This window comes from Erinaceus europaeus, chromosome 15 (assembly GCF_950295315.1).
Source record: "Erinaceus europaeus chromosome 15, mEriEur2.1, whole genome shotgun sequence".
Classification (NCBI taxonomy): Eukaryota; Metazoa; Chordata; class Mammalia; order Eulipotyphla; family Erinaceidae; genus Erinaceus; species Erinaceus europaeus.
In genome coordinates this window covers 49,395,732-49,422,319 of record NC_080176.1, presented here as the reverse complement: position 1 = coordinate 49,422,319, position 26,588 = coordinate 49,395,732, and the positions used below count along the sequence as shown (strand labels likewise).

General features: G+C 44.7%; 1 protein-coding gene across 8 annotated transcripts in view; it reads right to left on the bottom strand.

The window, feature by feature from the left end:
- Nucleotides 1-1,221: 1,221 nt before the first annotated feature.
- MAPRE2 (microtubule associated protein RP/EB family member 2) overlaps nt 1,222-26,588 on the bottom strand; it is a 202,173-nt gene continuing 176,806 nt past the window's right edge. For 5 of the 8 annotated variants that reach the window (XM_060173718.1, XM_060173714.1, XM_060173712.1 and 2 more), the window contains 4 exons: nt 18,094-18,233; nt 13,018-13,176; nt 9,220-9,347; nt 1,222-4,328 (listed from right to left, as the gene is read on the bottom strand). In XM_060173718.1, coding sequence (XP_060029701.1) covers nt 9,261-9,347; nt 13,018-13,176; nt 18,094-18,233 — 386 coding nt within the window. In that variant the 3' untranslated portion in view covers nt 1,222-4,328; nt 9,220-9,260. The remainder of the gene's footprint in view (nt 4,329-9,219; nt 9,348-13,017; nt 13,177-18,093; nt 18,234-26,588) is intronic. The other 3 variants (XM_060173711.1, XM_007520952.3, XM_060173715.1) reach the window with 2 other exon arrangements.

The following is a 26,588-nucleotide window of genomic DNA, read 5'->3' as shown; positions in this document are numbered from 1 at the left end:
GCACTCAACTGGATGTGCCTGCCTACCCAACATTTGCCATATAATAAATCAATGACATCCCAGGAAGGGAGAACAAAACACAAGGTGAACCTTGGACTGGGGGTGGGGTGGGGTACTGCACCAAAGCAAGGAACTCTGAGAAGGGACAGAAGAGGGGGAACTTGGAAGGGGTTTGAAATCCTAAGTTGGTGAGGAAAGTATTTTGCAGACACCAAGGTACAGAGCTGGGAAATGAAGCCCATATGTAGACAACTGTTCTGTAAGCCTTTAACCTAATAAAATGGAGGAAAAAATTAGGAATATTTCAGAAGACATGATCCAGAACCACTAAGCTATTTCATTCTTAGTGTTCCAGCTCAACCTAATGGGAGAAAAAGCAAAGCCACGGCAAACAGAATAAGCTTGAATGCAGACATTAATTAATCTTTCTTGCTTAGGGTGACTTCATGAGTCCTGTCATTTAGCCCCTATGTTTCTTTCTGTGGTTCATGTTGAATCCAACTAATAAAACAATGGAGGGTGCCTGGTGGTGGCACACACAGTTAAACATACATAGTACAATGTGCAAGGACCCAGGTTCAAGCCCCTATCCCCCACCTGCCGCAAGGATGCTTCACAAGCAGTTAAGCAGGTCTGCAGGTGTCTATCTTTCTCTCTCTTTCTATCTTCTCCTCCTCTCTCAATGTCTCTCTGTCCTATAGAATACAATGGGTAAAAAAAGAAAAAAAAAACAAACCCCAAAATGGGAAAAAGAACAATGACATCCTCTCTTTTTTTTTTTTTAATGTTTTATTTAATTTATTTTTTTAATATTTATTTTATTTATTTATTCCCTTTTGTTGCCCTTGTTGTTTTATTGTTGTAGTTATTATTGTTGTTGTCGTCGTTGTTGGATAGGACAGAGAGAAATGGAGAGAGGAGGGGAAGACAGAGAGGGGGAGAGAAAGATAGACACCTGCAGACCTGCTTCACCGCCTGTGAAGCGACTCCCCTGCAGGTGGGGAGCCGGGGTTCGAACCGGGATCCTTATGTCGGTCCTTGTGCTTTGCGCCACCTGCGCTTAACCCGCTGCGCTACAGCCCGACTCCCTACGACATCCTCTCTTCATGTAAAGCACAACATAACAGGGATATGTAGATTCATTCATATAAGTAACCCATTCACACACACGCATTCACTTCAAAGGACATGGCAGACATTTAAGAATCAGTATAGATCAGATTGATTTTAACATATACTTTTTTTTATTAAATATGTAAAAAGATAAACGCAAGTCAAGTTATTCACATATTCAGAGACAAAAAGCTATTCTACCATGCGACAATAGGTGGGTGATGTAAAATGAATGTGATACATCTGAATTAGACTTTTTCATCTATTATGTCAATACTTATCTATATTTATAATTAACAATACATGTTTACATTCCTTTCAGTTTACATTTAATATATAACAAAAGCTTTATGGTGTACTATTTAGTAAAAGTAATTTGAATGCAATATTAAACCTTAACGGAAGAATGGAAATACTCACCAGGGAAGGGAGGAGTTCTTGGTTCCCTTCTGGAGTTTACTTCTCTCAGTCAACTGGATGTTTGTGTCTTTTCTACTTTTCTGTTTAGAATGAGGATGGGCTTTCTCTTGCCCCCTGCTTCAATCACTTCCTATCTGACAGGGGTAGTGGAAGTGCTATAACCAGCCAGGTCAGGTGTGAAGGGGACTATGGATGAAGTCTGGCTTCTGAGGAGGAGCAGCAGAACACACAACCAGGGACACTTCTCGACCCCGTATGAAGATGCGTGTTGGGTGGATGCCAAGATGAAAGAAACACGGCGTTCAGCCATCAAGGGAGAAGGAGCAGCCCTAGAAATGATAGGTGGTCTGCACAGAAGCTGGGATGCAAAGAGTACTGAGAAACTCAAATGTTAAAAAGACACCTCCCGCCCCCAGCATCAGTGATTTCCTCTGAGATTCAGTAAAATGGAAGATGTTTCAGATGGGAGTAGAAAGAGGAATCTATAGCTCTTCCTTAAATAAAGGGTGTGTTCCAATACTGGGGAACAGGAATGGACTCTGATGACTGGGGAGAGTTCTCTCTGAGGTCACAAGAGCTGGATGGTAGAGCTGTGGCTCTGGGGAGGAATGGAATGGCCCTGTGTCACTGCCGAGGGCTAAGTGACACAGCACCAGGTGGTTTCTGGAGAATATGGGACCTCTTCATGCTCTGCTCACATGCATCCACATTTTAGGAGTTTGGGTCATGATGTACCTTGCACTGGGTAGTACTGGGATGTCCAGGGCAGGTGTAGAACTGTATAGGAGTCACTGAAACATCATCTGCATGGAATTTACAAGAGCTTCTTAAAAAAAAAAAAAAGACCAGTGAGTGCCACAGGCTCAGGAGAGCACACTGTGAAGCTTGATGCTATGTATAGCACAACCACTACCTGGACCAGGTGTGGGAGGATGTCACTGCTGAGAGCCAGGCTTTGCAGCCTAAGAGAAATGAGCTGTTGCTGTAGCACAGAGCAAGTAGGTGAGAGAAGAAAGGGAAACCGAACACCACAGAACATCTGTCCAATTCTGCACAGTGCACTGCAATCACCTCAAAGTACGAGCAATCTCTTCCACATATAACTCAATAAATACCACTTTGCTGCCAACAGTTTATTCTGAGACTTCTTTCGGTGGAAAGCTTCAACCACTAGAATTTAGGATTAGTGTTTCATCCATTAATAAAGAAATGTCAAAGCTTGTATGATAGATATAATTCAGAAATTTATTTTAAGCTTTTCAGTGAAGACGAAAAGTGAGGTGGGCACATTTGTTTCTTGTATCTGTTGCACCTGCTAAGTCAAATAACAAGTGAACATAAATCTAAAGTTAGGAACCAAGTGAAATGAATGATCCAGGAAGGGATACCATCTGTCAAAGGAAAAAAGGCAAAGATTTCAAAAGGATACTAAGAAAATGTGCAAATATTAGTTTAAAAAAAAAAAAGGAATGCTTTAAATTCATTAATGTTTCCTCTATTTATGAACTTCCAGTTTGGCAAAGGTCAGTGATAAGGAGAGCCACGTCAAAGAGGGGGAAGTCCCTACTCCAGAAGGTTGTGGGAGTTAGAGATTTTTCTATACTGTCATTCCAGTGTCAACATCAGACTTGACTTCAAAAACATGTCTCTTCCTTGGAATTCAGCTTCTCGAAACAAGGTCTTCCCTTCTTCCTGCCTTCCAGCAATGTGTAGCATGAGGCAGAATCCTGAAGCTTGGGGCTGTACACCCTGAAAGTTGTTCTAAGTTTGGATGACAAGAGTTTGTGGGCTGAGACCCACACAAGAAGGGAGAGGGACTGAGTGAGACGGGAGGACCTGCACCTACACGGAGCCCTCTGGATTGCAAACAACTGATGACAGTTTCTTGGGGAGAGTGGTTAACGACTGAAGAGGACCCTGAGAAAGAAAACAGCATGAGAACCTGGGGGAAGGGGGGCTGGGGCAAGCAGTTAGGGGCCAAGATGCGATGGTGTTTTCCTTGAGTGAATGTCTTCCAAAACTAATGACATACTGTGTGGTTGGTTGTCTAACATGCTGATGTACGAACACTGTTAGTTCCTAAAGTCCTAGTTTCAAACCCATCTTCTCCCCTTTTATTTTGTAAGTAGAAGGAGAAACTGACTCTGTCCCCCTCCCACCCCCCCCCCACCCCCCCATGAAACAAATCACTATCATCATGGCTTTCATGTCAAGGACTGTTTCCCTTTGTTCTGATTTATTTTTTGACCAAATTTAAGTTCAGAGGTTAGACTTGCAAACATCAAAGCACCACAAATGTGTGTGACATCTAGTGACACTGGGTTGAGAAATGCCAATATAAATACCATATATCAAATTACCATTGTTTCACACCAGGAAAAAAAGGGGAAGGTGGGTAGTGGGTGTGGTAGGGCGGTGGGGTGGGGAGGTTGTTGTTCTGTAAAGAAATGAAGAGAGCAGAACCGATCTCAAGCAGCCAAGTGGTGAAGCTTGAAGGTATGTGACCTCATGACCTCTCAGGTAGGTCGGCTGCTAATGCGTCTTGGCAAAGGGAGTGGGAATGGAGTGCAGTGGCTGGCTGGCATATGCAACAGTGTGCTGATGTTAATGGCATTTTGGGAACAACTGGTTTCTGTTGAACTTGAGGCCACATGTGTTCCAATTCTCCAGAAGAAAAAGTTCCCACGCAAAATGGACGTATTGAGAGCTGCCAAGATGGTTCAGTACTCTTCTTGCTGCTGGGGCTGCTGTTCATGGACTTGCTCCTCTGCTTCTGGCTCTTCTGGGTGGCCCTCCTGAGGGGCAGGGAAAAGAAGTTTTAGCTGAGACCATTTACTGTGTGGTGGTCCTGAAGTGTTCCGAGCTCCACTGTCACAGCACGGCACAGTCTCCAGGCTGTGGGGGACTCGGCTTAGGCACAACTCACTATGCAAAATCCCTGACTCCAAAACACACAGAGATGCCTTGGCTTCCCTGCTCCATGTAGAATGAATTATCTCAGGGTCAGGCAGTGGTGCACCTGGTTAAGAGCACACACTACAGTGTGCAAGGACCTGGGTTCAAATCCCCAGTCCCCACCTGCAGGAGGAAAGCTTTACGAGTGGTGCAGTAGGTCTGCAGGAATCTTTCTTTCTCCCTCTATCTCTTCCTCCCCTCTTAATTTCTCTGTCTCAATCTAATAATAAATAAGTAACACCAAAAGGCATGGTGGCCCCTCCAACAGGACATTCAGTGGATTTAACAGAAGATCCAATAAGTCAGAACAGGTAGTGTTTAGAACTGTGCTTGGTGTGGACCTCTTGACTATGAGCTATGATTATTTCTTGGCATGACAACTCTCTGAATTATATTCTGGATGTGGAAATAGTTTTTTTAAAGCAGGCCTTTCTTCTAGTATTTATTTATTTAAGACAGAGAAAAATCAAGAGAGAAGTGGAAGACAGAGAGACACCTGCAGCACTGCTTGCGAAGCTCCCCCCCCCCCCGCACTGCCGGCAGGTGGGGACCAGGGGCTTTAGCCTAGGTCCTTGCACATTGTAGCATGTGTGCTTTACTGACTGAGCCACTGCTCAGCCCCTAAAGTAATTCTGTCTTGATAACAGGAGGAAACGACACTACATTTTAGATTTGGGTTCAAGTCTAGTGCTATCTCTTATCAGATTGGCACCAATAGGAACACTGGTGGTTCTCTACATGCCCACAACCACAGCCTGGTATTGCTGCACCCCTGACACATCAAACCCCCAGATCCTGCTCTTTCTTCCCACATCATGCTGTCTTTCCAGCCCCCCTCATTCTTTCACCGCTGAACCTTGGATGCTCTGACTTCTGCCAACTTGTCCCCAGGCCTCTGGGACATCCCTGTGTGAGTCGCTGCACACTGCTTTGCCCACTGATTTGGCACATGCAAGGGTGGATCTCAGCTCAAAACAGGGCTGCCATCAACAGCCACCTTCAAAGCATTTTCTTGCAGGGACGGTGCAAGCTACAAAAAGGCAATAGCTTCCGTGATGAGTGCGGCTCATTTGCCTAAAGGGGGTAGAAGGGAAGCAGAGCTTTGAGGAGCTTACCAGGAATGATGGGCAAGGAAGTGGGGGGGGCAGTTGGGGCCCCTTCTTCACCTCCCCAGCCTGTGACTGTGGCATAAATGGCTCTTCTCACTAAGCTTTGTTTTATTCTTATTTAATAGGAGGGGTCTGGCGGTGGTGTGCCTGGCTAAGTGCACACATTAAATGTGCAAGGACCCAGGTTTGAGCCCCCGGTCCCCACCTGCAGGGGGAAAGCTTTGCAAGTGGTGAAGCAGTGTTGCAGGTGTCTCTCTGTCTCTCTCCCGCTCCCTCACCTCTCAGTATCTCTATCTCCATCCAATAAATAAGTTATGAAAATAAATAAGTGCTGTATTTTATTAAACAGGAGACAAACTGAGAAGGGGAGAGGAGATAGAGAGGAAGAGAGAAAAAGAGACATCTGTGGCACTGCTTTACCACTTACGTGTGTGAAGCTTTCCCACCCAGGTGAGGATCAGGGACTTGAACCTGGGTCTTTGCTCATGGTAATGCGTGTGCTCAGTGGGTGTACCCTAGCTTCACACCCCATCCCCCAAGCTTTATGTCCTAGTTCATGTGTCTATTAGGTCATATACTGTGACCCTAGCTGGTGATAGGCTGCCTCTCCAGTCAGGCTTTCAGTGGCCTCTCAGGCTTAGTGATGTGGACTAATTTCTTCTCCTGACTCTTTGGTGCCACTCTGGTGCCTTCCCTGTGGAACTGCCAAACTGTGGCTGGCCAACATGTGCATTTCTTCTGTAACTGCGTTTGTGTATGCCGGTCTGCCAGTGGGGTGACCTCAGAAATCAGGGCCTGTTGGACATTTTATAGTTAGTGTGGAATGAGGGCACTAACCCAGGACTGAAGATCATAAGATTTGTACTCAAGTAACTGGTGAATTTGTAACTGGCTGTGGGAGAGGGGTCCACTCAAGCTTCCTTTTCATACTCGCTGAGCAAAGGGCGGTGCCCTTGTGACAGCTTCTGAGCAGAAGGAAGGGGCGCCTCTGTGACGGCACACCCAAGGGACTATCGACCCCCGTCCACTCTTACATGGCGACACTGGCATTAAGAGCAAACTTCCTGGGTTACAATGAATCGCTAGCACTTGGGTACACTCCAGGCAGTTTATAGTAATGGAACGTTTCTGTAACCCTGAGGTTATACAACACAGTGGAGAGTTCCCTACTCATACACAGAAAAACAAATGATGGTTTTTGGAGGCTGGGTAGTGGTGCACCTGATTGAGCGCTTACATTACAGTGCATAAGGACCCAGGTTCGAGCCCCTGGTCTCCACCTGCAGGGGGAAAGCTTCATGAGTGGTGAAACAGGGCTGCAGATATCTCTTTGTCTTTCTTCCTCTCTATCTCCCACTTCCCTCTCAATTTCTGATGGTCTCTATCCAATAAGTAAAGATAATATATATTTTTAAGTCTATAAAATGATAGTTTTCTTATGTTCCACACAAGAACAATGAACTCAGACACATATATAAATAGGAGGCCAGGGAAAACCCATGTCAGGTTTGTGATCAAGGTACTGAAGTGCCACCTCCTTAACCCATTCTAATACTTGTACATCAGTCAGTCACCTCTTTCTAAATGTTTAGCTATGGGTGATTGCTTTAAGAGTCTCTTATTCCTATTATGATCACTAGAAAGAGAAGTGAGTTGGCAGACAGTATTGAATGTGGCTCTGGGATACTGTGGAGGGAGAACAAGGGCAGAGGAGGAGGAGGAGGGGTCTTTAAGAAGCTCTGAGCTCCCCTACTTCCTAGATGTCTAGGTGGCAGTCAACAGCCTTGTCTGCTACCATCCACACCAGCCAGCCACATCTGGCCGTTTGCTCCCCTTGGCTCTGCTAGTGCTATTTCTGCTGCCTGAAAAATACTCTTCCTGTGTTCCCTCTGTGACTGGTGACATTTCTAGTCATCCTTCAACACCAGCACAAACATTCTCTTCTCTGTGAAGTCTCTGCTTGCCCCTCCAGGCTGTCTTTCTGTGCTTTCCACACAAGTTTATTTATGTCTCTATTAGCACATTTATCACAAGCTGACACATTCCAGTTAGTCTGTCTCTCTCAGTGGGACAGTAGTTCTTCTGAGGCAGGGGCTGGGTATTCTTTTAATACACCCAATACTTTGTCCTCCAAAGACAAAAACACAGGTTGTATCTAAAGGATGTTAGTTGGAGTAGGGGAACATCTTCAGATCATTTGACAGGAATTTCTGTGACAGTATTTCAGAAATAAGTACCTGTCTCTTAGCAGCTGTACCTTAGCTGACAGTCACACAGCATAAGTTAGCCAATAAGTGGGTTCACGTACTTGTGACTCCAAGCTCAATATGAAGGGGGGAAGGTAACAGGAATGATAAAGACTGGAACTGGACAGTTAGCCCGTGATCTGCTCTGGAATCTTCCATTCAGTTCCTGCAACTGGGAACTGAATTGTCTTGGTTTATTTCTCTACTTAAGACTCTCACTTGCATTTCCCCATCTTCTAAACATGGTATTCTAGGATTGTTTCATTGTAAGATATAAGGTCAGTCATTACCATATAAACTGACCTTAGTCAAGAGGCCTCTCTAGTAAATCCCCAACCTGAAAAGCCAGTGAAGTTGTATGTTTAACTCAAGAGGTGGGAATCAATCCAGTCTTCTACTCGTGAACATCTCTCTCATCTCCAGGAAAGAGACAACATGACATAGGAGCCTCTCAGATGCGTATCCACTATTCTACCTGTACATGGCATTACATAGGGCCTGAGCAGGGTGAAAGGAGCTGAAGGATAAAGCTCTGAGTGAGTCTTTTCCCTTAAATTTGTAACGAAAGTCTCTGAGGAAAGGACCTCTCAAATCATGACTCAGTCTTTGTGGCCAGTTTTGCCTTAAAGTGTGGCTTCTCCTTGGGGTGTCTGTAGTGACTGCCCATACACTGCAAGAATGACTCTTTGAATCCAAACCAAAGCAAGCTAGTGTGTGTGTGTGTGTGTGTGTGTATGAAGGACTGGTGATGTGAATGGTAGAAAAGAAACTTGGTGGATTACTCTAAGTGGAAAGCCCTGAAATTACTCCCAGGATGCCCTGCCTGGCATTACCTAGTAACTCAGTGGTCCATGTTTGAGCCCACCCACTATGCTACTACCCAAGGCCTCCATTCTTAGGATAAGATGTGGCTCAAAGTTAGAACGAGAAACCCTTCTCTCTCACTTTAAGGACAGGGCTGGGAAGATACCATGCCACCCGCTGCTTTCCTCTCAGCAGTGGGCACTGTCACAAGCAGCCACCAGCACTGTTACTCAGTCTCACGGTGCTGCATAGATCTCATTGGATTAAGCCTCACATGGGCTCATGAAGAGAGTAACCACAATTCATTTAGGTCTCGACAGGCTACAAAACACTCTCCTCAGAGAATAATAATATGCGTGCCACTCTGGGTGGTGCACGTAGGACAAACCAGGCTTAGGTCTCTTCCATCCAAGTGGAGACTTTTGAAAGCCATGTTTTGTGAAGGACCACTGTCCCTGGAAGCTGACCAGGTAGATTCTCTGGGCTTTAAGATTTATAGCTTGAGCTAATGGTATCCCAAACAAAATCTAAATATATATGGAGGAAATGTAAGTAATGGAAAGTCCCCAAACCTGAAGTAGTTTTGGAAAATCTCATCCGAGGATTTTAAATCTCACATGGAGTAAACACTCGTCTGGCATTCAGCTGGAGTAAGATGTAAAGTAAACTTGCTTGTGACTTGTTGCATTCTGTGGAAATACTGACACACATGGAGGTCAACCACAGGGTCCTCATAGTGTCTGCTAGCTTCTGGGACAGAGACTCGAAGGTTTCCACTAGCTTTGACCTGGCACGAGGGGCAGCTGGGAGCCCTGGTATGTTCTCTGCATCTTACACATGGTTCAGTGGGAGGTGGGACTTTCAGACTTCCACTTCTGCCACTGGGTACTGGGCATCGCTCTATACAAGAGCAAATTTGGGGTGACATTCTTAGGTCTCTGTCATTTATGTCACCCCTCTCCTCCTTAATGCTGCTTCATTCCACCTCTTCTTCTCTTCCCTCCTCTTCCCTTTCATCCTTGTAGCACAGGGCCTTATGCATGCTGGATTTTACCACTCCAGTTCTCTCTCTCTCTCTCTTTCTCAGATTCCCCAGGTGCCATAACATCTCCCATGTAGCAGCAGGGCTCAAACCTGGGTCACATGCCTAGCAAGGCATATGCCCTACCTGATGAGTTCTCTCTTTCTCTTCTATTTTTATTTATTTATTATTGGGTAAAAACAAAGAGAAATTGAGAGAGGAGGGGGAGAAATACAGAGGGAGAGATACCTGTAGCACTGCTTCACCACTCTTAAAGCTGTTTCCCTGCAGGTGAGGACCGGGGGCTAGAACCTGGATCCTTGTGTGCTGTAATGTATGCGCTTAACCAGGTGCGCCACTGCCTGACACCCAACCCGATGGGTTCTTTCTTTGGCCCTTTCTCTTTGCTTCTTGTTCATGGATTCCATCTACTGTTCCCTCCATCACCAGGATAGAACAACATCCAGGGGGAGTCGAGCGGTAGCTCAGTGGGTTAAGCGTATGTGGCACAAAGCGCAAAGACTGTAAGGATGCCGGTTCGAGCCCCCGGCTCCCCACCTGCAGGGCTGTCGCTCCACAGGCGGTGAAGCAGGTCTGCAGGTGTCTATCTTTCTCTCCCCCTCTCTGTCTTCCCCATCTCTCTCCATTTCTCTCTGTCCTATCAAACAATGATGACATCATCAACAACAACAATAATAACTACAACAACAAAACAACAAGGGCAACAAAAGGGGATAAATAAAAAAAAAAAACTTAAAAAAAAAAAGAACATCCAGGGTCCCTTCTAGCACATTTATTCATGGGCATCAAATGCTCCCCAAGGAGGAGGCCTTCTAGATGGAGTTTGTCGTCCCCATAGGCAACAAGCAACCAAGACATCTAGCTGTGAAATACAGATAGACAGTTGTGGGATGTACGGGAACGAAAACAGGGTCTCAATGAAGTTTTCTTTAACTACACTCTGCTCTGCCATGGAGACAGAGGATGCTGGCATTCACATTCTTGCTGCTCATTTGCTCAGCACTGGAAGCCACTTGAGATCTGACTCCATCAACCTATTTTTTTCTCAGTCACTGTGCTTCTCCTCCATCCCTACCCCCACACACCTGAACCTTCCCAGATGGATAGATGTATGCAGGGCCCACAGATGGGCCAGGGGAGCATGAGGAGAACATGTTAATTCCTCTGGGAATATAGAGAGCAGTGGCTGAGCTGTGCCTCACATTAGGCCCCAGGGCAGCATCCCAAAAAGCAAGCTGATCACCACTCTTTGACGAAGAGAGTCTCCTCAAAACACAAGTATCTGAAAAGCTTTTGCATGGTCAAATCAGTGGCACATCTCCTCATGATAGGTGTCTAGCTGTCTGGGAAACACTCACTGCCCCAACCTGTGCACCCTCCCCCATCACACACCAGGGTCCCAATGTCCCTTTGTCCCATCCCATCCTCTCCTTCTCCAGAATCTCTAGACAGAGACTCCCCGAGGGGTATGAGAGTATCTTTATGTGTCATACATCACACAGAGGGCTGACCACCAAAATACACAAAGAACACTCCAGACTCAACAACAAAAGGGCAAACTATCTCACTGGAAAATGGGGAGAGGAAATGGACAGAATTTTTTTCCAAAGAAGACAGCCAAAGGGCCAAGAGATACATGAAAAAATACTCAAAGTCACTGATGATCAGGGAAGTGCAAACAAAAACAATGAGATTTTACACCTACATTAGAAAAGACAGAAATAGGAGTCGGGTGGTAGCGCAGTGGGTTAAGTGCATGTGGTGCAAAGTGCAAGGACTGAAGTAGGGATCCCAGTTTGGCCCCCTGACTCCCCACCTGCAGGGGAGTAGCTTCACAAGCAGTGAAGCAGGTCTGCAGGTGTCTATCTTTCTCTCCCCCTCCCCTCTCTCCATTTCTATCTGTCGTATCCAACAACAATGACATCAATAATAACTACAACAATAAAACAACAAGGGCAACAAAAAAGGAAATAAATATAAAAAATATTTTTTTAAAAAAGGAAAAGTCAAAAGTACTAATTGTTGGAGAGGCTGTGGAGTAAGGGAACTCTGATATTACTGGTGGGAATGCAGACTCGTTCAACCTCTGTCAGAAGTCTAGAAATGAACCTACCCGATGACCCAGCAATTCCTTTCCTGGGGATATACCCAGGGAAAACAAAGACACCTATCTGAAGAGATCTGTGCACACCTTTATTCACAGCAGCATAGTTTGGAATAGCCCAAACTTGAATGCAACCCACCCAGATGCCTAATGACAGATGAGTGGCTAAGAAATTTGTGGTGTATATACACAATGGAATATTATGAAGCTATTAAAAATGATGAAGTCAGGGCCAGGTGGAGGTGCACCTGATTGAGTGTACATGTTACAGTACTCAAGGACCCAAGATCAAGCCTCTAGTCCCCACCTGTAGGGGAAAGCTTCACGAGTGGTGAAACAGTGCTGCAGGTATATTTCTCTCCCTCTCTAACTCCCTTTCCTCTCAAGTTCTGTCTTTATCCAATAAATGATAAATGAATAAAATATACCTATAAAATAAAAAATAGGGGGCCAGGAGGTGGTGCACTGGGTCAAGCACAGATAGTACAAAGCACAAGAATCCATGCAAGGATCCTGGTTCAAGACCCCGGTGGTCACCTCACAAGCAGTGAAGCAAGTCTGCAGGTGTCTATATTTCCTTCTTCCTCTCTGTCTCCCCTCCTCTCTGTTTTTCTCTGTCCTATCCACTAAAGATAAATAAAAAAATATTAAAAAATTAAAACACTGAGGTCATCTACTTTGCAATATATTGGCCAGAACTTAGAGGCATCAAGCTGAGTGAGATAAGCCAGAAAGAGAAAGATCAGCTCATAGGTGGACCTTAACAAAAAAGGACAGGGGGCACACCTGGCTGGGTGTACATGTTACAATGTGCAAGGACCTGGGTTCGAGCCCTTGGTAGCCACCTGCAGGGGAAAAGCTTCATAAGTGGTGAAGCAGTGCTACAGGTATCTCTCTCTCTCTCTCTCCTCCTTCCCTGTCGATTCCAATTGCCTTTATTCAATAAATAAATAAACAAAAAAAAGAAAAAGAAAAAAGGACAGTAAGGGAAAACTTGGATTGGGGGTGGCATATTGCACCAAAGCAGGGGATTCTGGAGAAGGAGAGGATGGGATGGGACAAAGGGACATTGGGACCCTGGTGTGTGATGGGGGAGGGTACACAGGGTGGGGCAGTGAGTGTTTCCCAGACAGCTAGACACCTATCATGAGGAGATGTGCCACTGATTTTAGTGGAAACCACTAACCTCCCAATAAAGCCAGAGATAAGGTGTGCCCCACTCACATGCTCATCCGAAGCGTAGAGGACTTCCATTAGCCGCTGCACGAGGTCGTCATTTTCCTGGCCATGTTCTTGGCAGAGCAGCTCAATTTCTCTCAACTTTCCAAAGTAGAAATCTCTTTCCTTTTCCACACCTTCAAGGGCGAGTTTTAATGAATGTACCTGCAGAAGGATAGAGGTGGAGAAGAAAACCCCTCAATGGGCAGTGTAAGGAGTGACCGGCCTTGCCTGCACAAAAAGGTCTGAACCCTGAAAAGACAGACAGGGCATGGTAAGTCTGAGGGAAGTACAAGGGGCTGTTGGCTGTTCAGAGTCTGAGTCTGGGCCAGAGTATCCAAGCTCACAGAACACTAGTCACTTCCTGCAGCCAACGGAGTGTTTATGAACCAGCGTCACTGGGATTGCGCTGCTCTATACAGTTCCATCTAGGCTCTGAAGAGCTTTCCCTTCCTGCTAATGTGGGTTAGAACTGACTCTCTCAGACTGTTCTTAGTCTGTGGCGATGGTGGGGAGTGTTACTCTGTAACCCCCCCTTTTTTGTTTGTTTATTTTTTAAAGCTTCATGTATTTATTTTAGATAGAGACAGAAAGAGATTTAAGTGGTGTGAGGGAGAGAAAGAAAGACCCCACAGCCCTTCTTCACCACTCATGAAGTCTGGGGACTGGGAGCTTGAGCCCGGGCCCCTGCGCACTGTTACATGCACACTCTGCTGGGTGCATCACCACCTGGTCTGCGAACTCTCTTTTCTTCTTCACATCACTTGCATTAAGGATCCTTAGCTTGATGCCCTTCCCCATGTTCCTTGGTCATACCAGACAAATGCTTATGACTAGGAAGTGGAGACTTGGATGTACAAGGAAAACTGGGTGAGAACGGGGGCTGGGCGATGGCGCGCTGGGTTAAGTGCACATAGTACAAAGTCTAAGGACCCGCATAGAGGTCCTGGTTTGAGACCCTGGTTCCCTACCTGCAGGGGTGGGGTGGGCTTCACAAGCGGTGAAGCAGGTCTACAGGTGTCTATCTTTTTCTCTCCCTCTCCCCCTTCTCCCTTTCTCTCTGTCCTAGCCAAAGGAGAAAAAAAAAAAAAAAGAAAAAATGGCCACAGTGGATTTACAGTGCAGGCACCGAGCCCCAATGATAACCCTGGAGGCAAAAAAAAAAAAGAAAAGAAAAGAAAACTGGGTGAGACTGGACCTGGCTAAGTGCATCTCTCATGGAGTACAGGGCAATTTAGAATCTCCATTTCCTTAGCAAGTCCTATCTGATGCTAGTTCAAGCTCCTCTCAGGGCTGTATGGCTTCTTCCAGTGGTTAGAGACAAACTCCCTTTAATCTAGAAACCCTTTCTTACTTTAAACGAGCCTCTATCCCTGGGTTTGGTCAAACCTGTATTGGTGCCAGCAGACAGACATGTGGTGGTTTAGGTCTGATGTCTGCCAACTGCCTCCTGTGCCAGGCAGGAAGGGTCTCTAGACACAGTCAACCCATGGAGACTAGATTTGCTGGCCTCTCAAGTGTGCTTTGGTCTGTGTAGTGAGCAAAGAGCTGAGGCTTCTGGAGAAACGCCCAGCCCGAGCCCACCTTTGGTGGTAATCCAGAAACAATAGGTAATATAGGTAATATAGCTGCAGCTGTAAACATTCCCTAGTAAAAACCATCAAGAGCTGAATTACATGATGACATATCAGCTGGCAAGTAAGATTCCATTTCACGGTCTCTCTTATAGCAGATGCCCAAGTCGTGACAGGGATGCTGGTCTTTGGGGAAAGTCAAGGAATGAAAAGAGGTGAGAAGGGGAAGTTCTCTTTTCCCAATTCCTCCCCATGCCTTCTGATCCACAGTCTTTTCCTGGCTAACCATGCATGCTTACCCTTCACTCCACTGGGGGTCTTGAACACAGCAGGGAACTCACCCCACAGCCTGCCTGCTGACTTCCTGTCTAGAAACAGCCTCTACTTATGTCAGCTATGTCTTTCTGTCGCTCATATCTTTTGACCCATTTCTATAGCTGCAATTATCTATCACAGTAGTACTTTCACAATTGGCCATGGGACAGTAAAGGCATGGGGCCAGTCATTGATAACTCTTAAATGTTTACAGCACTTGTCACTTTCTCTATTGCTACTGTAATTCACACTCCAGCCTGGGCATTTTCACTTGGCCCTTCTGTGATCTAGTGTCCTCAGTTCTAACACAGCGATGCCCAGGTGGCCAGTCACAGCTTTACAAGGGACACTTGGAGGCTGCAAGGACAAAAAGCAGAGAATGGAATAACAATAATCATAGAAATGGGTTTGGAGTAGTTGTTCAGGATATAGTGGCTCACAATTTTCCATTGAGGGACAGTTAGGGGGTGCAAGTACACTCCTGCTTGATGTGAGTGTGTGTGTGTGTGGGGGGCATCCTTTGAAATTTGAAAGGAATTTCAGTAAGAAGGGGAAATAGTAGGGGCTGAGAAGAGATGCTCCGGGTTCAGCACACACATTACCATGTGCAAGGACCAGGGTTCAAGCCTCTGGTCACCACCTGCAGAGGGAAGCTTCACAAGTGGTGAAGTAATGCTGCAGGTGTTTCTCTTCCCCCCTCTCAATTTCTCTCTGTCTGATCAAAAAATAAATAAACCTTTAAAAAAAAAAGGAAGAAGAAATAGATCGGTGGTCAAATACAACAGATTTTCATGCCTGAGGCACCAGAGGGCCCAGGTTCAATCCCTAGCAACACGGCAAGTCAAGGAGGAGGCACACCACTGGAAAAGCCCTCTTTTCTCAATGTTCTCTGGAGTAGCATTTTGGATGCTAGGATGAGGCCTAGTTCCCTGGGGCTATGGGTCTGGCTGTCTACGGCTGTTCTGGAGAACTCGGACATGAACGACTTCATGGGTCCTATGTCTTACATTGCATTACATTACATTACACTACACTACACTACACTACACTACACTACACTACACTACACTACATTGGGAGAGCTGTGCAGAGAGAGAAGGAAGGCAGAGGAGAGACACTCTAGAGAAACATGAGGTAATAAAGATTAAAAAGAGAGAGAGAGAGTGCAAGAGGGTGCCTAAGGAAACTAAGGAGGTCCTCAGGAGAAAAGAGTCATACATCCAAAGTGTGCTAAGAGAGTCAGGGCCTGAATCTCTCTAGGCTGACTGTGATTTGCTCGGAGCCTCAGGAGTGGTTCTGGAGGCTCATCACAGTCATCCTAACTACCTTTTATCTGAGAAAAACTTATTACTGGAAATTCTATATGGACTCAAGCTGAGAATCAACATAGAATTAGAACATTCCACTGTTTCCAAATCAAAGCCCTACCCACCGGATGACTCTGGGCTTCATTCACCTTCTTCACTGAAGTGATTGGGACTCTAAAGAAACACCCCAGTGAAGCAACTGCTTGCTTTAAAACTCAGTTCCTGATTGCAAATATGCACTCGTCTTGAAGATCTTTTCCAGATTCCTGCTGGCTGGCTGGCTCATCAAGAGGCAGGTTAATCATTGAGAATGGCCCAGTGAATGGCTGGCAGCAGTCTGTGAGACTCCTTCCCTGTGGTGGGAGTAGCCGGCATGGCAGACACTCCTAACGCAGGGCGAGGGAGGTGGCTTCTGCAATGGGCCCTGTGCTGCTGACTGTTTTATTGCTTTTAAGCTCCATAAAACCTTCAGGAGAATTACTGCTCCTTAGAAAGCATATCCAAGTTTTTGTTTCCCCTTTCTTGCATTTGACTGGACCGAGAGAAATTGAGAGGGGAGGGGGAATAGAGAAAGAGAGAGATACTTGTAGCACTGCATCCTTACTTATGAAGACTCTTCTTTGCAGGTAGGGACGGGAAGCTTGAACCCAGGTCCTTGAGCATGGTAATAAGTGCAGTCTATCAGGTGTACCAGCATGCAGCCCACACATACTTAAGGTTTTATATTGAAAATGTCAAAGGATACAGAACTAGATTTACTGTAGTCATAAGGAACAGCAGACACCATAAAGGAAAGTCCTTATGCTTAAAATTCAAACTCTCGGCGTAAGGATCCTGGTTCGAGCCCCCGGCTCCCCACCTGCAGGGGAGTCGCTTCATAGGCGGTGAAGCAGGTCTGCAGGTATCTATCTTTCTCTCCCCCCTGTCTTCCCCTCCTCTCTCCATTTCTCTCTGTCCTATCCAACAATGACATCAATAACCACAACAATGTTAAACAACAAGGGTAACAAAAGGGAAGATAAATAAATAAATAAATATTAAAAAAAAAAACCCTCAAACTCAAGTGTCACCTCTGTAACCTCCTTGTATATTGGGTTCTGTGATATCATGTTTGTTTTTTTTGTTATAGTTGTTTGGTGGTTTTTTTGTTTGTTTGTTTTGTTTTGTTTTAACTTTGTGACAGCCAACTGTGTGCAAGTGCTATCAAGTTCTAGGAGGGAATGAAGGAAGGGCTCCATCTTGCTACCATTATATGATCAGCGTCAAGTTCAGTTTGACCAGACATCTGCCATGAATAACAGGATTAAAGAGCTTTATTGATTAACTTTATTTGATAGGATAGAAAAAAACCCACATTGAGATGGGAAAGGGAGACACAGAGGAAGAGAGATGCCTGCAGCACTGCTTCACGGCTCGTGAAGTTCCCAAACCCTATAGGTGGGGATCGGGGCTTGAACCCTGATCCTTGCTCACAGTAGCATGTTCACGCAATCAGGTGCACAACTTCCTGGACCCAGAACAGGTTTAATAAATGCCAAAGGAAAAGATAGGAATAAAGGAGAAAAAAAAAAGAGGGTGTGGAGGGAACCACCCTTTGGATTCTGTAACACTATGTAATCTGGCCAGAAGTGGGAGACAGCTCTTGACTAGAGCTCACAGTGGGCACTGAGGGGAAGGGAGAGTAATACAAACCTGCATTGGCCTGGGGCTGAGTCATTCTTTTGGGATGTGACTAACATCTTTTATTAAAAATAGGCCATTGATTTTATCTGCTTTTAAACTTCCTTTTATTTTGACTTGTTTGAAACCTCTGGTTTAGTCTCACTGACCTCCCTGGTCCCAAGCTGACAGGAATTCCCTTCTTCAGGGGCAGAGGGATAAGTTACCTGCTCATTAAGCTGTATGACCTGTGTTTCTAAATCTTTATCAGATTTGGATGCTGAACCACTGGATGAAGCCCTTTTGGCTGATGAGGGACGAGAAGGTGTGGATCCTGGTTTGGATGCTGGACTGGACTTAGCTGCACCTGAAAGTAACAGGAATAAATGTTCAATACTGGCCACCGTAGAAATACTCTTTGGATATATAGCAAATGAATAATGTAAAAGGAGTTGAGTAAAAAGGATCAGAGATATCCCCAGAAATAGCACCTGTGACATATGCTCTGCAGCTCACAGAGGAGCTGGACACACAATACATGCAGCAAGATCTATGCACTTTGTGGATTAAGGAATTCAGGGTTGGGGGGCTGGGCATCACCCAGTTAACCAAGCTCAAGGACCTGTGCAAGGATCTGGTTTGAGGCTCTGCTCCCCACCTTCAGGGGGATGCTTCACAAGTGGTGGGGGAATGACTATCTGTCTTTCTCTCTCCCTCTCTATCTCTCTGTCCCCTCTCAATTTCTCTCAGTCCTATCCAATAAAAATGGAAAAAAGTGGCCACCAGGAGCAGTGGATTTGTAGTGCAGGCACCAAGCACCAGTATGGCGGGCCTGCCACTCCACTGAGCTAACGGCTCAGTCTGTTGTAGGTGTCCCTCCTATCTTCTTCTAGTGGCCCAGTTATTTGTCATATTTCTCTGCTTTTTTCTTTTTTCCTGCCACTGGCGTTCTTGCTGGGGTTCGGTGACTTCAAGACAAGTCTAACAATCTCAGTGGTCATTTGTCCATTTCTTTAGTTTGATAGGACAGCTTCCCTACTGCAGGTGGGGACTAGGGACTTGAGCCCAGACCCTCATGCATGGTAACTTGTATGCTTAGCTGGGTATGCCATCGCTGGGCCACCTCCCCGCTCGTGTATCTCGGTGGGTAAGGAACACATCCTGCTATCCAGCCTTGTAAAACCCAGTGCTCAGCACAAGGCATGGCTGAGCAGATATCTGATGAAGGAACAAATGTTTAAATAAATACCTGAACAAGGAAAGCTTGGTTCCAATTTTATAGCTTTTTTTTTTCTTCCAACTTTGTAGTTTTATCAGTTCTGACAGGTTAGAAAGAGGCAAAGGGGTTTTAAAAGGCAAGGGTGTTGACAGCTGTTACAAGTCTCAACCAATCTCCTAATTACAAAGTAGCCAACAGGAAAATCATCAAATTCATATACATATGTCTTTAGGTGCCTGGAGCCCTTCGGATGCAAAGTCACCCACACCCTCAAGAGACACTGACAGCGTCACACCCCTTAAAAAACATAACGCTGTTTTATAATGAAAGCAAAAAGTCACTTCTTAAAATACAGGGAAATGCCTAATGGACTTAAAATGGGAATGACTAAAGTGGGACTCCAGACAATCCAAGTATTCAGAAAGCAAATCATTACTGAGCTGGGAGAATCTCAGCACTGCAGGAGGTCTTCTTCCAGGAAGTCCCAGAGAGCTGGTACTTGGCTCCTGTGTGACTCAGAGGCAGTCTGCAAAGGTCCTGCCTCTCTCTGTAGCAGCCTGTCTGAAACACTCCTGGAATGTTCCTCCTTTGTCTCACTGGCCAAGTTCTTTCCACAAGGGCCAAGCCAACAGGGTAAAGAGAACATGTAGAGAACAGCAGGTGAGTGAGGGGAAGGGCCGGCTGGGATGGCAAAGCACTGGCTCCATGGGCACCAGAAGCACAGCTGGGGAAACCTTGGCTTTTGAAAGATCAAGTTATTTCAGACCTTTTTTTTTTTTTTTTAATAGCAATATGTCATATTCTAATAGAAAATCTAACAGAAGGCAGCTCAACGACTATGATTAGCAGCCCTTATTGTGTGTTTATTGTGTGCCCTCAAGAGCCATGCATGTGAGAGACCCTTCCTCTCCACAAGCTCGTGGTCTCAGGGGAGAGAGTCATCTCAGAGTATCTGTGCAAAGCCACAAAAGCTCTTAGAAGCAAGGCAGTGATCCATGCTCTGACTACATAGGGTCACTTGTGTTCCCTCTGCCAGAAACACTCCTCTCTTTCTCCTTCGAGTGACTGAGTCTCTGCCATCTCTCTCAGCTCGCCATTTAGATGCTGTTTCTCTGACGGGCCACAGCGCCTGTCAACTGTAATGGTATTTAGTTAATGCCCACTTCCCCTATTAGACTAAAAACTCCATGAATCAGGTGTTGAATCTGTTTTGTGTAATATGTTACACTCCCACAGCTAATCACAGGGAGTGACCCAAAAGAGACACTCAGAGTTTCTATAATTCATTAAAGAGCTATTAGAGTCCAGTAAAAGCAGGAGCTGACTGCAACATCGAAACCACTGACAGGAAGAGCCAGCAAAGACAAAAAAGGATCAACTGTTTTCCAGAACAGGCTCTCTTAGTTTCCTTTTAAAATCACCTTCCATTCTGATGAAGGCCCATTTTTATCTATGGGATCAGAGTAACAACTCCAGTGGGTAAATTCAGTCAGTATGCTGAGAAGGGAGAAGCAAGATGATTTGTGTCAGGCTGTGTGAATCTCTGACATGTCCACTGGTCTTTGCTGAAGGCAACAGGCCTGCAGAAGGGGCTTCCTTTGAGAGTACAACACAACCCACCATGGCAGTCCTGAGCTGGCCAGCCATTCTGATATTGCTGGTAGCAGTGATTGAGCCAGGTTCATCAGGCACACTCATGGTTTTACATTTTGCTTTGTCCTCTCTCATAGAAATTTAAAAGAAAAAGTTGGAGTGAATAAAAGATAGTTTCTTATAAAACAAGGATACCACTATATAGTCAGGCCATCATTTGAATGCAACATGGAAAAAGTTAGTCATGCTTGAGATAGAAGAGGCTATGACAAGCCACAGACCCATGTAAAGCCAAGTGTACACGCAAGAGAAACTATAAATAAGCAGCGGAAGCAGGTCAGGAGAGACACAGAGGACCACATTCTATGTGGTTCACTGCTGAGGCCAGGACTGCTGCAGTTACTGAAGCTGTCTGCGTTCCAGTCACATACAGCCTCACAGAGAAAATGGCTTCATCTTCAGGAGACACATTTCTTACTATTGCCAGAACTGATTTGTACATACTGGAATGAGCTGATTCTCCAAACCGAGTCTTGGTCTTAAGATGGCATTTGTAGTTCAGATTCTATACAGGTCAGTTGGGGTACAGAGCCCAGGGCTTTCTCCCTGGCACATGCGCACTCAGCTAGCGGATCTCTTTGAGGGAAGACAATCTCAAGGAAATCCAGGCTCTCCTGTGGGTGGGATGGATATAGCAGGGAAGGGGGGTGTCACATCCACACCCCCGCCACTAATATTCACTCACTATTACAAGTGAGAGAGATCATCTTTGCCCCCCACCCTCTAAGAGTCAATTAGTACAAGCTAGATAAAGGAATAGAAAAAAGCTTTGAAAAATTTACTAATAGATCAATTAAGCAATCAATTAAGCAATTAGTATTTGAATGCAAAATTAGAGGGGTTTTAAAATTCTGATTAAGATTTTTGGAAAGAAAGTGCTAGCGGAAGAAAACAAGCTTCTACTGAGTTTGAGGGGTCAGTACTAGCTAACTGAGTTTAAGGGATCAGCAGCTGACTGAGTTTGAGGGGTCAGCACTAGCTAATTGAGTTTGAGGGGTCAGTACAAACTAACTGAGTCTGAGGGGTCAGTACTAGCTAACTGAGTTTGAGGGGTCAGCACTAGCTGACTGAGTTTGAGGGGTCAGCACTAGCTGACTGAGTTTGAGGGGTCAGCACTAGCTGACTGAGTTTGAGGGGTCAGCACTAGCTGACTGAGTTTGAGGGGTCAGCACTAGCTGACTGAGTTTGAGGGGTCAGCACTAGCTGACTGAGTCTGAGGGGTCAGCACTAGCTAATTGAGTTTGAGGGGTCAGTACAGACTAACTGAGTCTGAGGGGTCAGTACTAGCTGACTGAGTTTGAGGGGTCAGCACTAGCTGACTGAGTTTGAGGGGTCAGCACTAGCTGACTGAGTTTGAGGGGTCAGCACTAGCTGACTGAGTTTGAGGGGTCAGCACTAGCTGACTGAGTTTGAGGGGTCAGCACTAGCTGACTGAGTTTGAGGGGTCAGCACTAGCTGACTGAGTCTGAGGGGTCAGCACTAGCTAATTGAGTTTGAGGGGTCAGTACAGACTAACTGAGTCTGAGGGGTCAGTACTAGCTAGCTGAGTTTGAGAAGTCAGCACTAGCAAATTGAGTCTGAGGGCTCAGCACTAGCTGACATGTGTGAAGAATGTAAGGGTAGAAAAGATGAGTAGCTTCTGAAGTATAGCTTAAAAAAAAACTAACACTTGAGGGTTAAACTAAAAAACCAACTTTCAAAAGAATAGAAAGTTAGCCCTTTCAATCACCACAAGCTGCAATGTGACCTGGAAGTAAATCACTGTGCCATCGCAGCACTAATATTCCTGAAGACCTACTACAAAGATATTAAAATGCATACAATTAACAGCAAAACTTTTGTTTCATTAAGCTCAAGAGTGCCATTGTTTACTTTCTGGAGTAAAAAACAGTGCACAATATTCTAAAATATATCATACCTAGACACTTAAAAAACTATGCTTTTGCTTAATTTATTTAAAAGTTTTGCTGTTCTCTTTCAAACAACCATACTCTTTAAGAATTTCTAGCTTCCAGGGTTGCCAAATATATATATATATATATATATATATATATATATATATATATATATATATATATATATATATTTCTCACTTACTAGGCTGATGTATATGTTATCTGAGAACTATACACTTATCAGTGTCAGTAAGTTGAGCAGTGAGGTGGTGGTGCACCTGGTTGAGCGCACATGTTACAATGTGCAAGGGCCCGGTTCAAAGCCCTGTCCCCACCTGCAGGGGGAAACTTTGCAAGTGGTGAAGCAGGGCTGCAGGTGTCTCTTTCTCACTCCTAATCTATCTCCTCCTCCTCCCTCCCAATTTCTGATTGTTTTTTATCCAATAAAAATAAATAAAGATAATAAAAAATAAAACTTAAAAAATAAATTTAGCAGTGATATTCTTTGATGTTATCCACCTTTTGTAGGACAATTTTGTGTGAAGTGACCTACTATTATCTTTTGGCACCTAATCCTGGTTTTAAACACTGGAGCCCTCAGTAACTGTCTTCCTGCTTCCCAGAATGCTCCCAACTCCATCACTGCCTGCCTCTATTCCTGTCCTTTCTTTTTTGCTCTGTGATGCTTATGTGAAAAATATTTATATACTAGTTATAAAAGACACAGCAGCTACTTTCATTTAATACAGATACATTTTTTTCCTTCAAGTAGCTAGCAAATATTTCCATTTTTCCCAAGCTGCATTTGATGATGCCCTGAAAACATAATTAGTGTAGCCCTGTTTTATAAGTCATTTTTCCCCCACCAGCTTTTTCTTCCCCTCCCTAATTTTCTTTTTCAAAACAAAAGGGAATTTCAGAAGCACATGGACACAGACATAAATTCTGTATAAGTCCCTGTAATTCTCTGACTTTATCCATTGGATAGGGGCATGATTTATAATGCTAGTCTTTTGAGTCCTCGTGTCTTAATTAATGCCTTTAGGATTTGGGGTATAAATATGATTCTAAGACATTTTAACCATAGTCATAAAAAACAAAGAGTGGTCTGATTCATTGCCTTAGTGAAGCCAGAGCATCTCTCTGTCTAATGTCAGTAATTAGAAGCTTACTTAATGTTTATGGAAAATACTACAACATTTTGGGCATGAAGAAAATAAAAGCACTATGCTTGGTTTAATCCTTCCTGGCCAGGACTCTAGAAATTCTTTTCATGTAAACTGCTTTTTTTTCTTCTGAAAAAGTAATAAAGAGAGGAGTTAAAAATATGACATGAATACTGTTGTCAAGGCCACAGAGATATTACAAACGTGTATGTATACTTTCTGCATGTGTACACACACACCCTATTCTTCTCATCACCCCCCCCCCACCAAGTTCTTTCTTCCTTGGAGAGGAAATCCTCTTTTTCTGTTTCCCTCTCCTTTTTATTTGAAACCTCACAGAGATGGAGGGGTGGGTGAGATAGGCAAGACAAATTAAGGAGCTCAGAAGACACAAACTGCCAGTTACAAGATAAAGAAATAAATCCTGGGGAGGTGATGTACACTACTATATCATGTCTTTGGGAGTTGTTATAAGAATGAATTTTAAAGGTACCTATTATAGGTAAAAACAACAACAACAACAAAACACCTGTATCTCTGGTGATGACTGTTAACTAGATTTTTGTGATGACTGCTTCACAATGTGTACAAATGATGAGTCATTACATTGTACACCTGAAACTAATATAGTACGGTGTGTCAAAATATATCCCATCAAGCAAGAACAAAATCCCACTACAGAAACATGGCAGAAGAGACAGCACATCTACATTCCCTTTACCCTGGCAAACGCATTTTATTTTTTAAAATTCAGATTGAATTGGTTAAGATAAATAAGGTGAATACTAAAGGACTAATATGGGAATGGAATGGTAAGATAATTCTCAGAGAAAGAGAGTTTCCTATGTGATAACAAGGATATCAGTGCTGTGACTTACAACTTTCATGCAATTCTTATCACCTCAAGTTCCAGCTCTAACCCTTTCCTTCAAAAGGGGCTTCATGCTTTTGCTTTGTGAGTTCTAGAACCTGCTCTGCTGTCCAGGCAAATAAAGCACCTAGGGGGTCAGAGTGCAGCCCAAAGGCAGCTTAACAAGGTCTAGGAACGTTCTGACTCATGACACTATTAAGACGACAACTTTTTTTTTTTTCTACCCCAGAGCACTGCTCAGCTCTAACTGATGGTGGTGCTAGAGAGTGAACCCTGGACTCTGGAGCCTCAGGCTTAAGAGTCTCATTGCATAACCATTGTGCTATCTCCCCCTACCTGAGGTTGACTTTTTTTATTATTGGTAAAAAAGCAGTTCATAGCTCTTTAAGCTCCTGTCCTGTAAGCACAGCTTCTGTCAAAGTGTGGTGCTTCCTTTTTGCTGCAGCACGTAAAAATAGGAGGTTTATGTTTATCACTTATTAGAGACACAGAAATTGAGAAGGAAGAGGGAGGTAGGGAGAGAGACAAAGACACCTGGAGCACTGCTTCACCACTCATGAAGCTTTGACCCTACAGGTGGGGACCAGGGGCTTGAACTATCATCCTTGCACACTGCAACGCAGGCGCTGAATCAGGCACACCACTGCCTAGCCCTGGAAGGTTCTTTTTGTTGAACAGCTTGAGATGGCTCCACACAGTTGAGCACTGACCACATTTATGTACCAGATTTTAATCTTGTACAAATGAAGGCCAAGTGTGGGACTGGGCATCCTTCATATGGCCACTGGGAGCCGTGGGGGTGGGGAGAGTTCTGTGCTCAGTCTTCAAGGAAACACAAGCTCTGCTACATGCTCTCATTGTATGATATTCACTGAGTGGTACAGCTTCCATTACCATCTGGATTTAAATTTTTAAAATTCTTTTTATTATTTTACTGAGGGGCTAATAGTCTACAGTACAGTCGTTGACATATGGGTACAGTTTCTCATCTCCCTGTGACAAGTGTTTGCAGAAAACTCTTACCCCCGGGGGGCTGGGGGGGGGGTTGTTAAGTGCACATAATACAAAGCAAAACCAGCTCAAGGATCCTGGTTCCAGGAGCCCATGGCTCCCCACCTGCAGGGGGGTCGCTTCATAAGTGGTGAAGCAGGTCTGCATGTGTCCTTCTCTCTCCCTCTCCTTTCTCAATTTCTCTGTCCTATCCAAAAAAATGGAGGAAAAAGGGGGGGGGGAGTCGGGTGGTAGCATAGCAGGTTAAGTGCAAGGACCAGGTGTAAGGCTCCTGGTTTGAGCCTCAGGCTCCGCACCTGCAGGGAGTCACTTCACAGGTGGTGAAGCAGGTCTGCAGGTATCTTTCTCCCTCTGTCTTCCTCTCCTCTCTCCATTTCTCTCTGTCCTATCCAACAACAATGACATCAACAACAACAACAATAACTACAACAACAATAAAAAACAAGGGCAACAAAAGGAAAAGTAAATAAATAAATAAATAAATAAAATAGAAGGAAAAAAAAAGGTTGACAGAAGCAGCGGATTCGTAGTGCCAGTACTGAGACTCAGTAATAGCCTTGGAGGCAAAAAAGAAGAAAAGAAAACTCTTACTCCCAACTTAGGTCCTTTTCTCTCACTATGCACCTGGCCCTTGCCAACGCCCTTACGACCCCTGCCTCCTCAGAGTCCTTTGCTTCGATGTGGTTTACCTCGCCAACTGCCACTTTGTGTTACCAGTCCAACTGCCACTTTGTGTTCTCCCTTTCTGTCCTGGTTTCTCAAGTTCCACCTATAAGTGGTCTTCATTCTTCTCTCTGACTTATCTCACTTATCATGATGCCTTCAAGTACCATCCAATATGAAGTAAGTGACACTATCATTTTTATTAGTGAGTAAATATTAATTTACAAAATTACAAGATCACAGG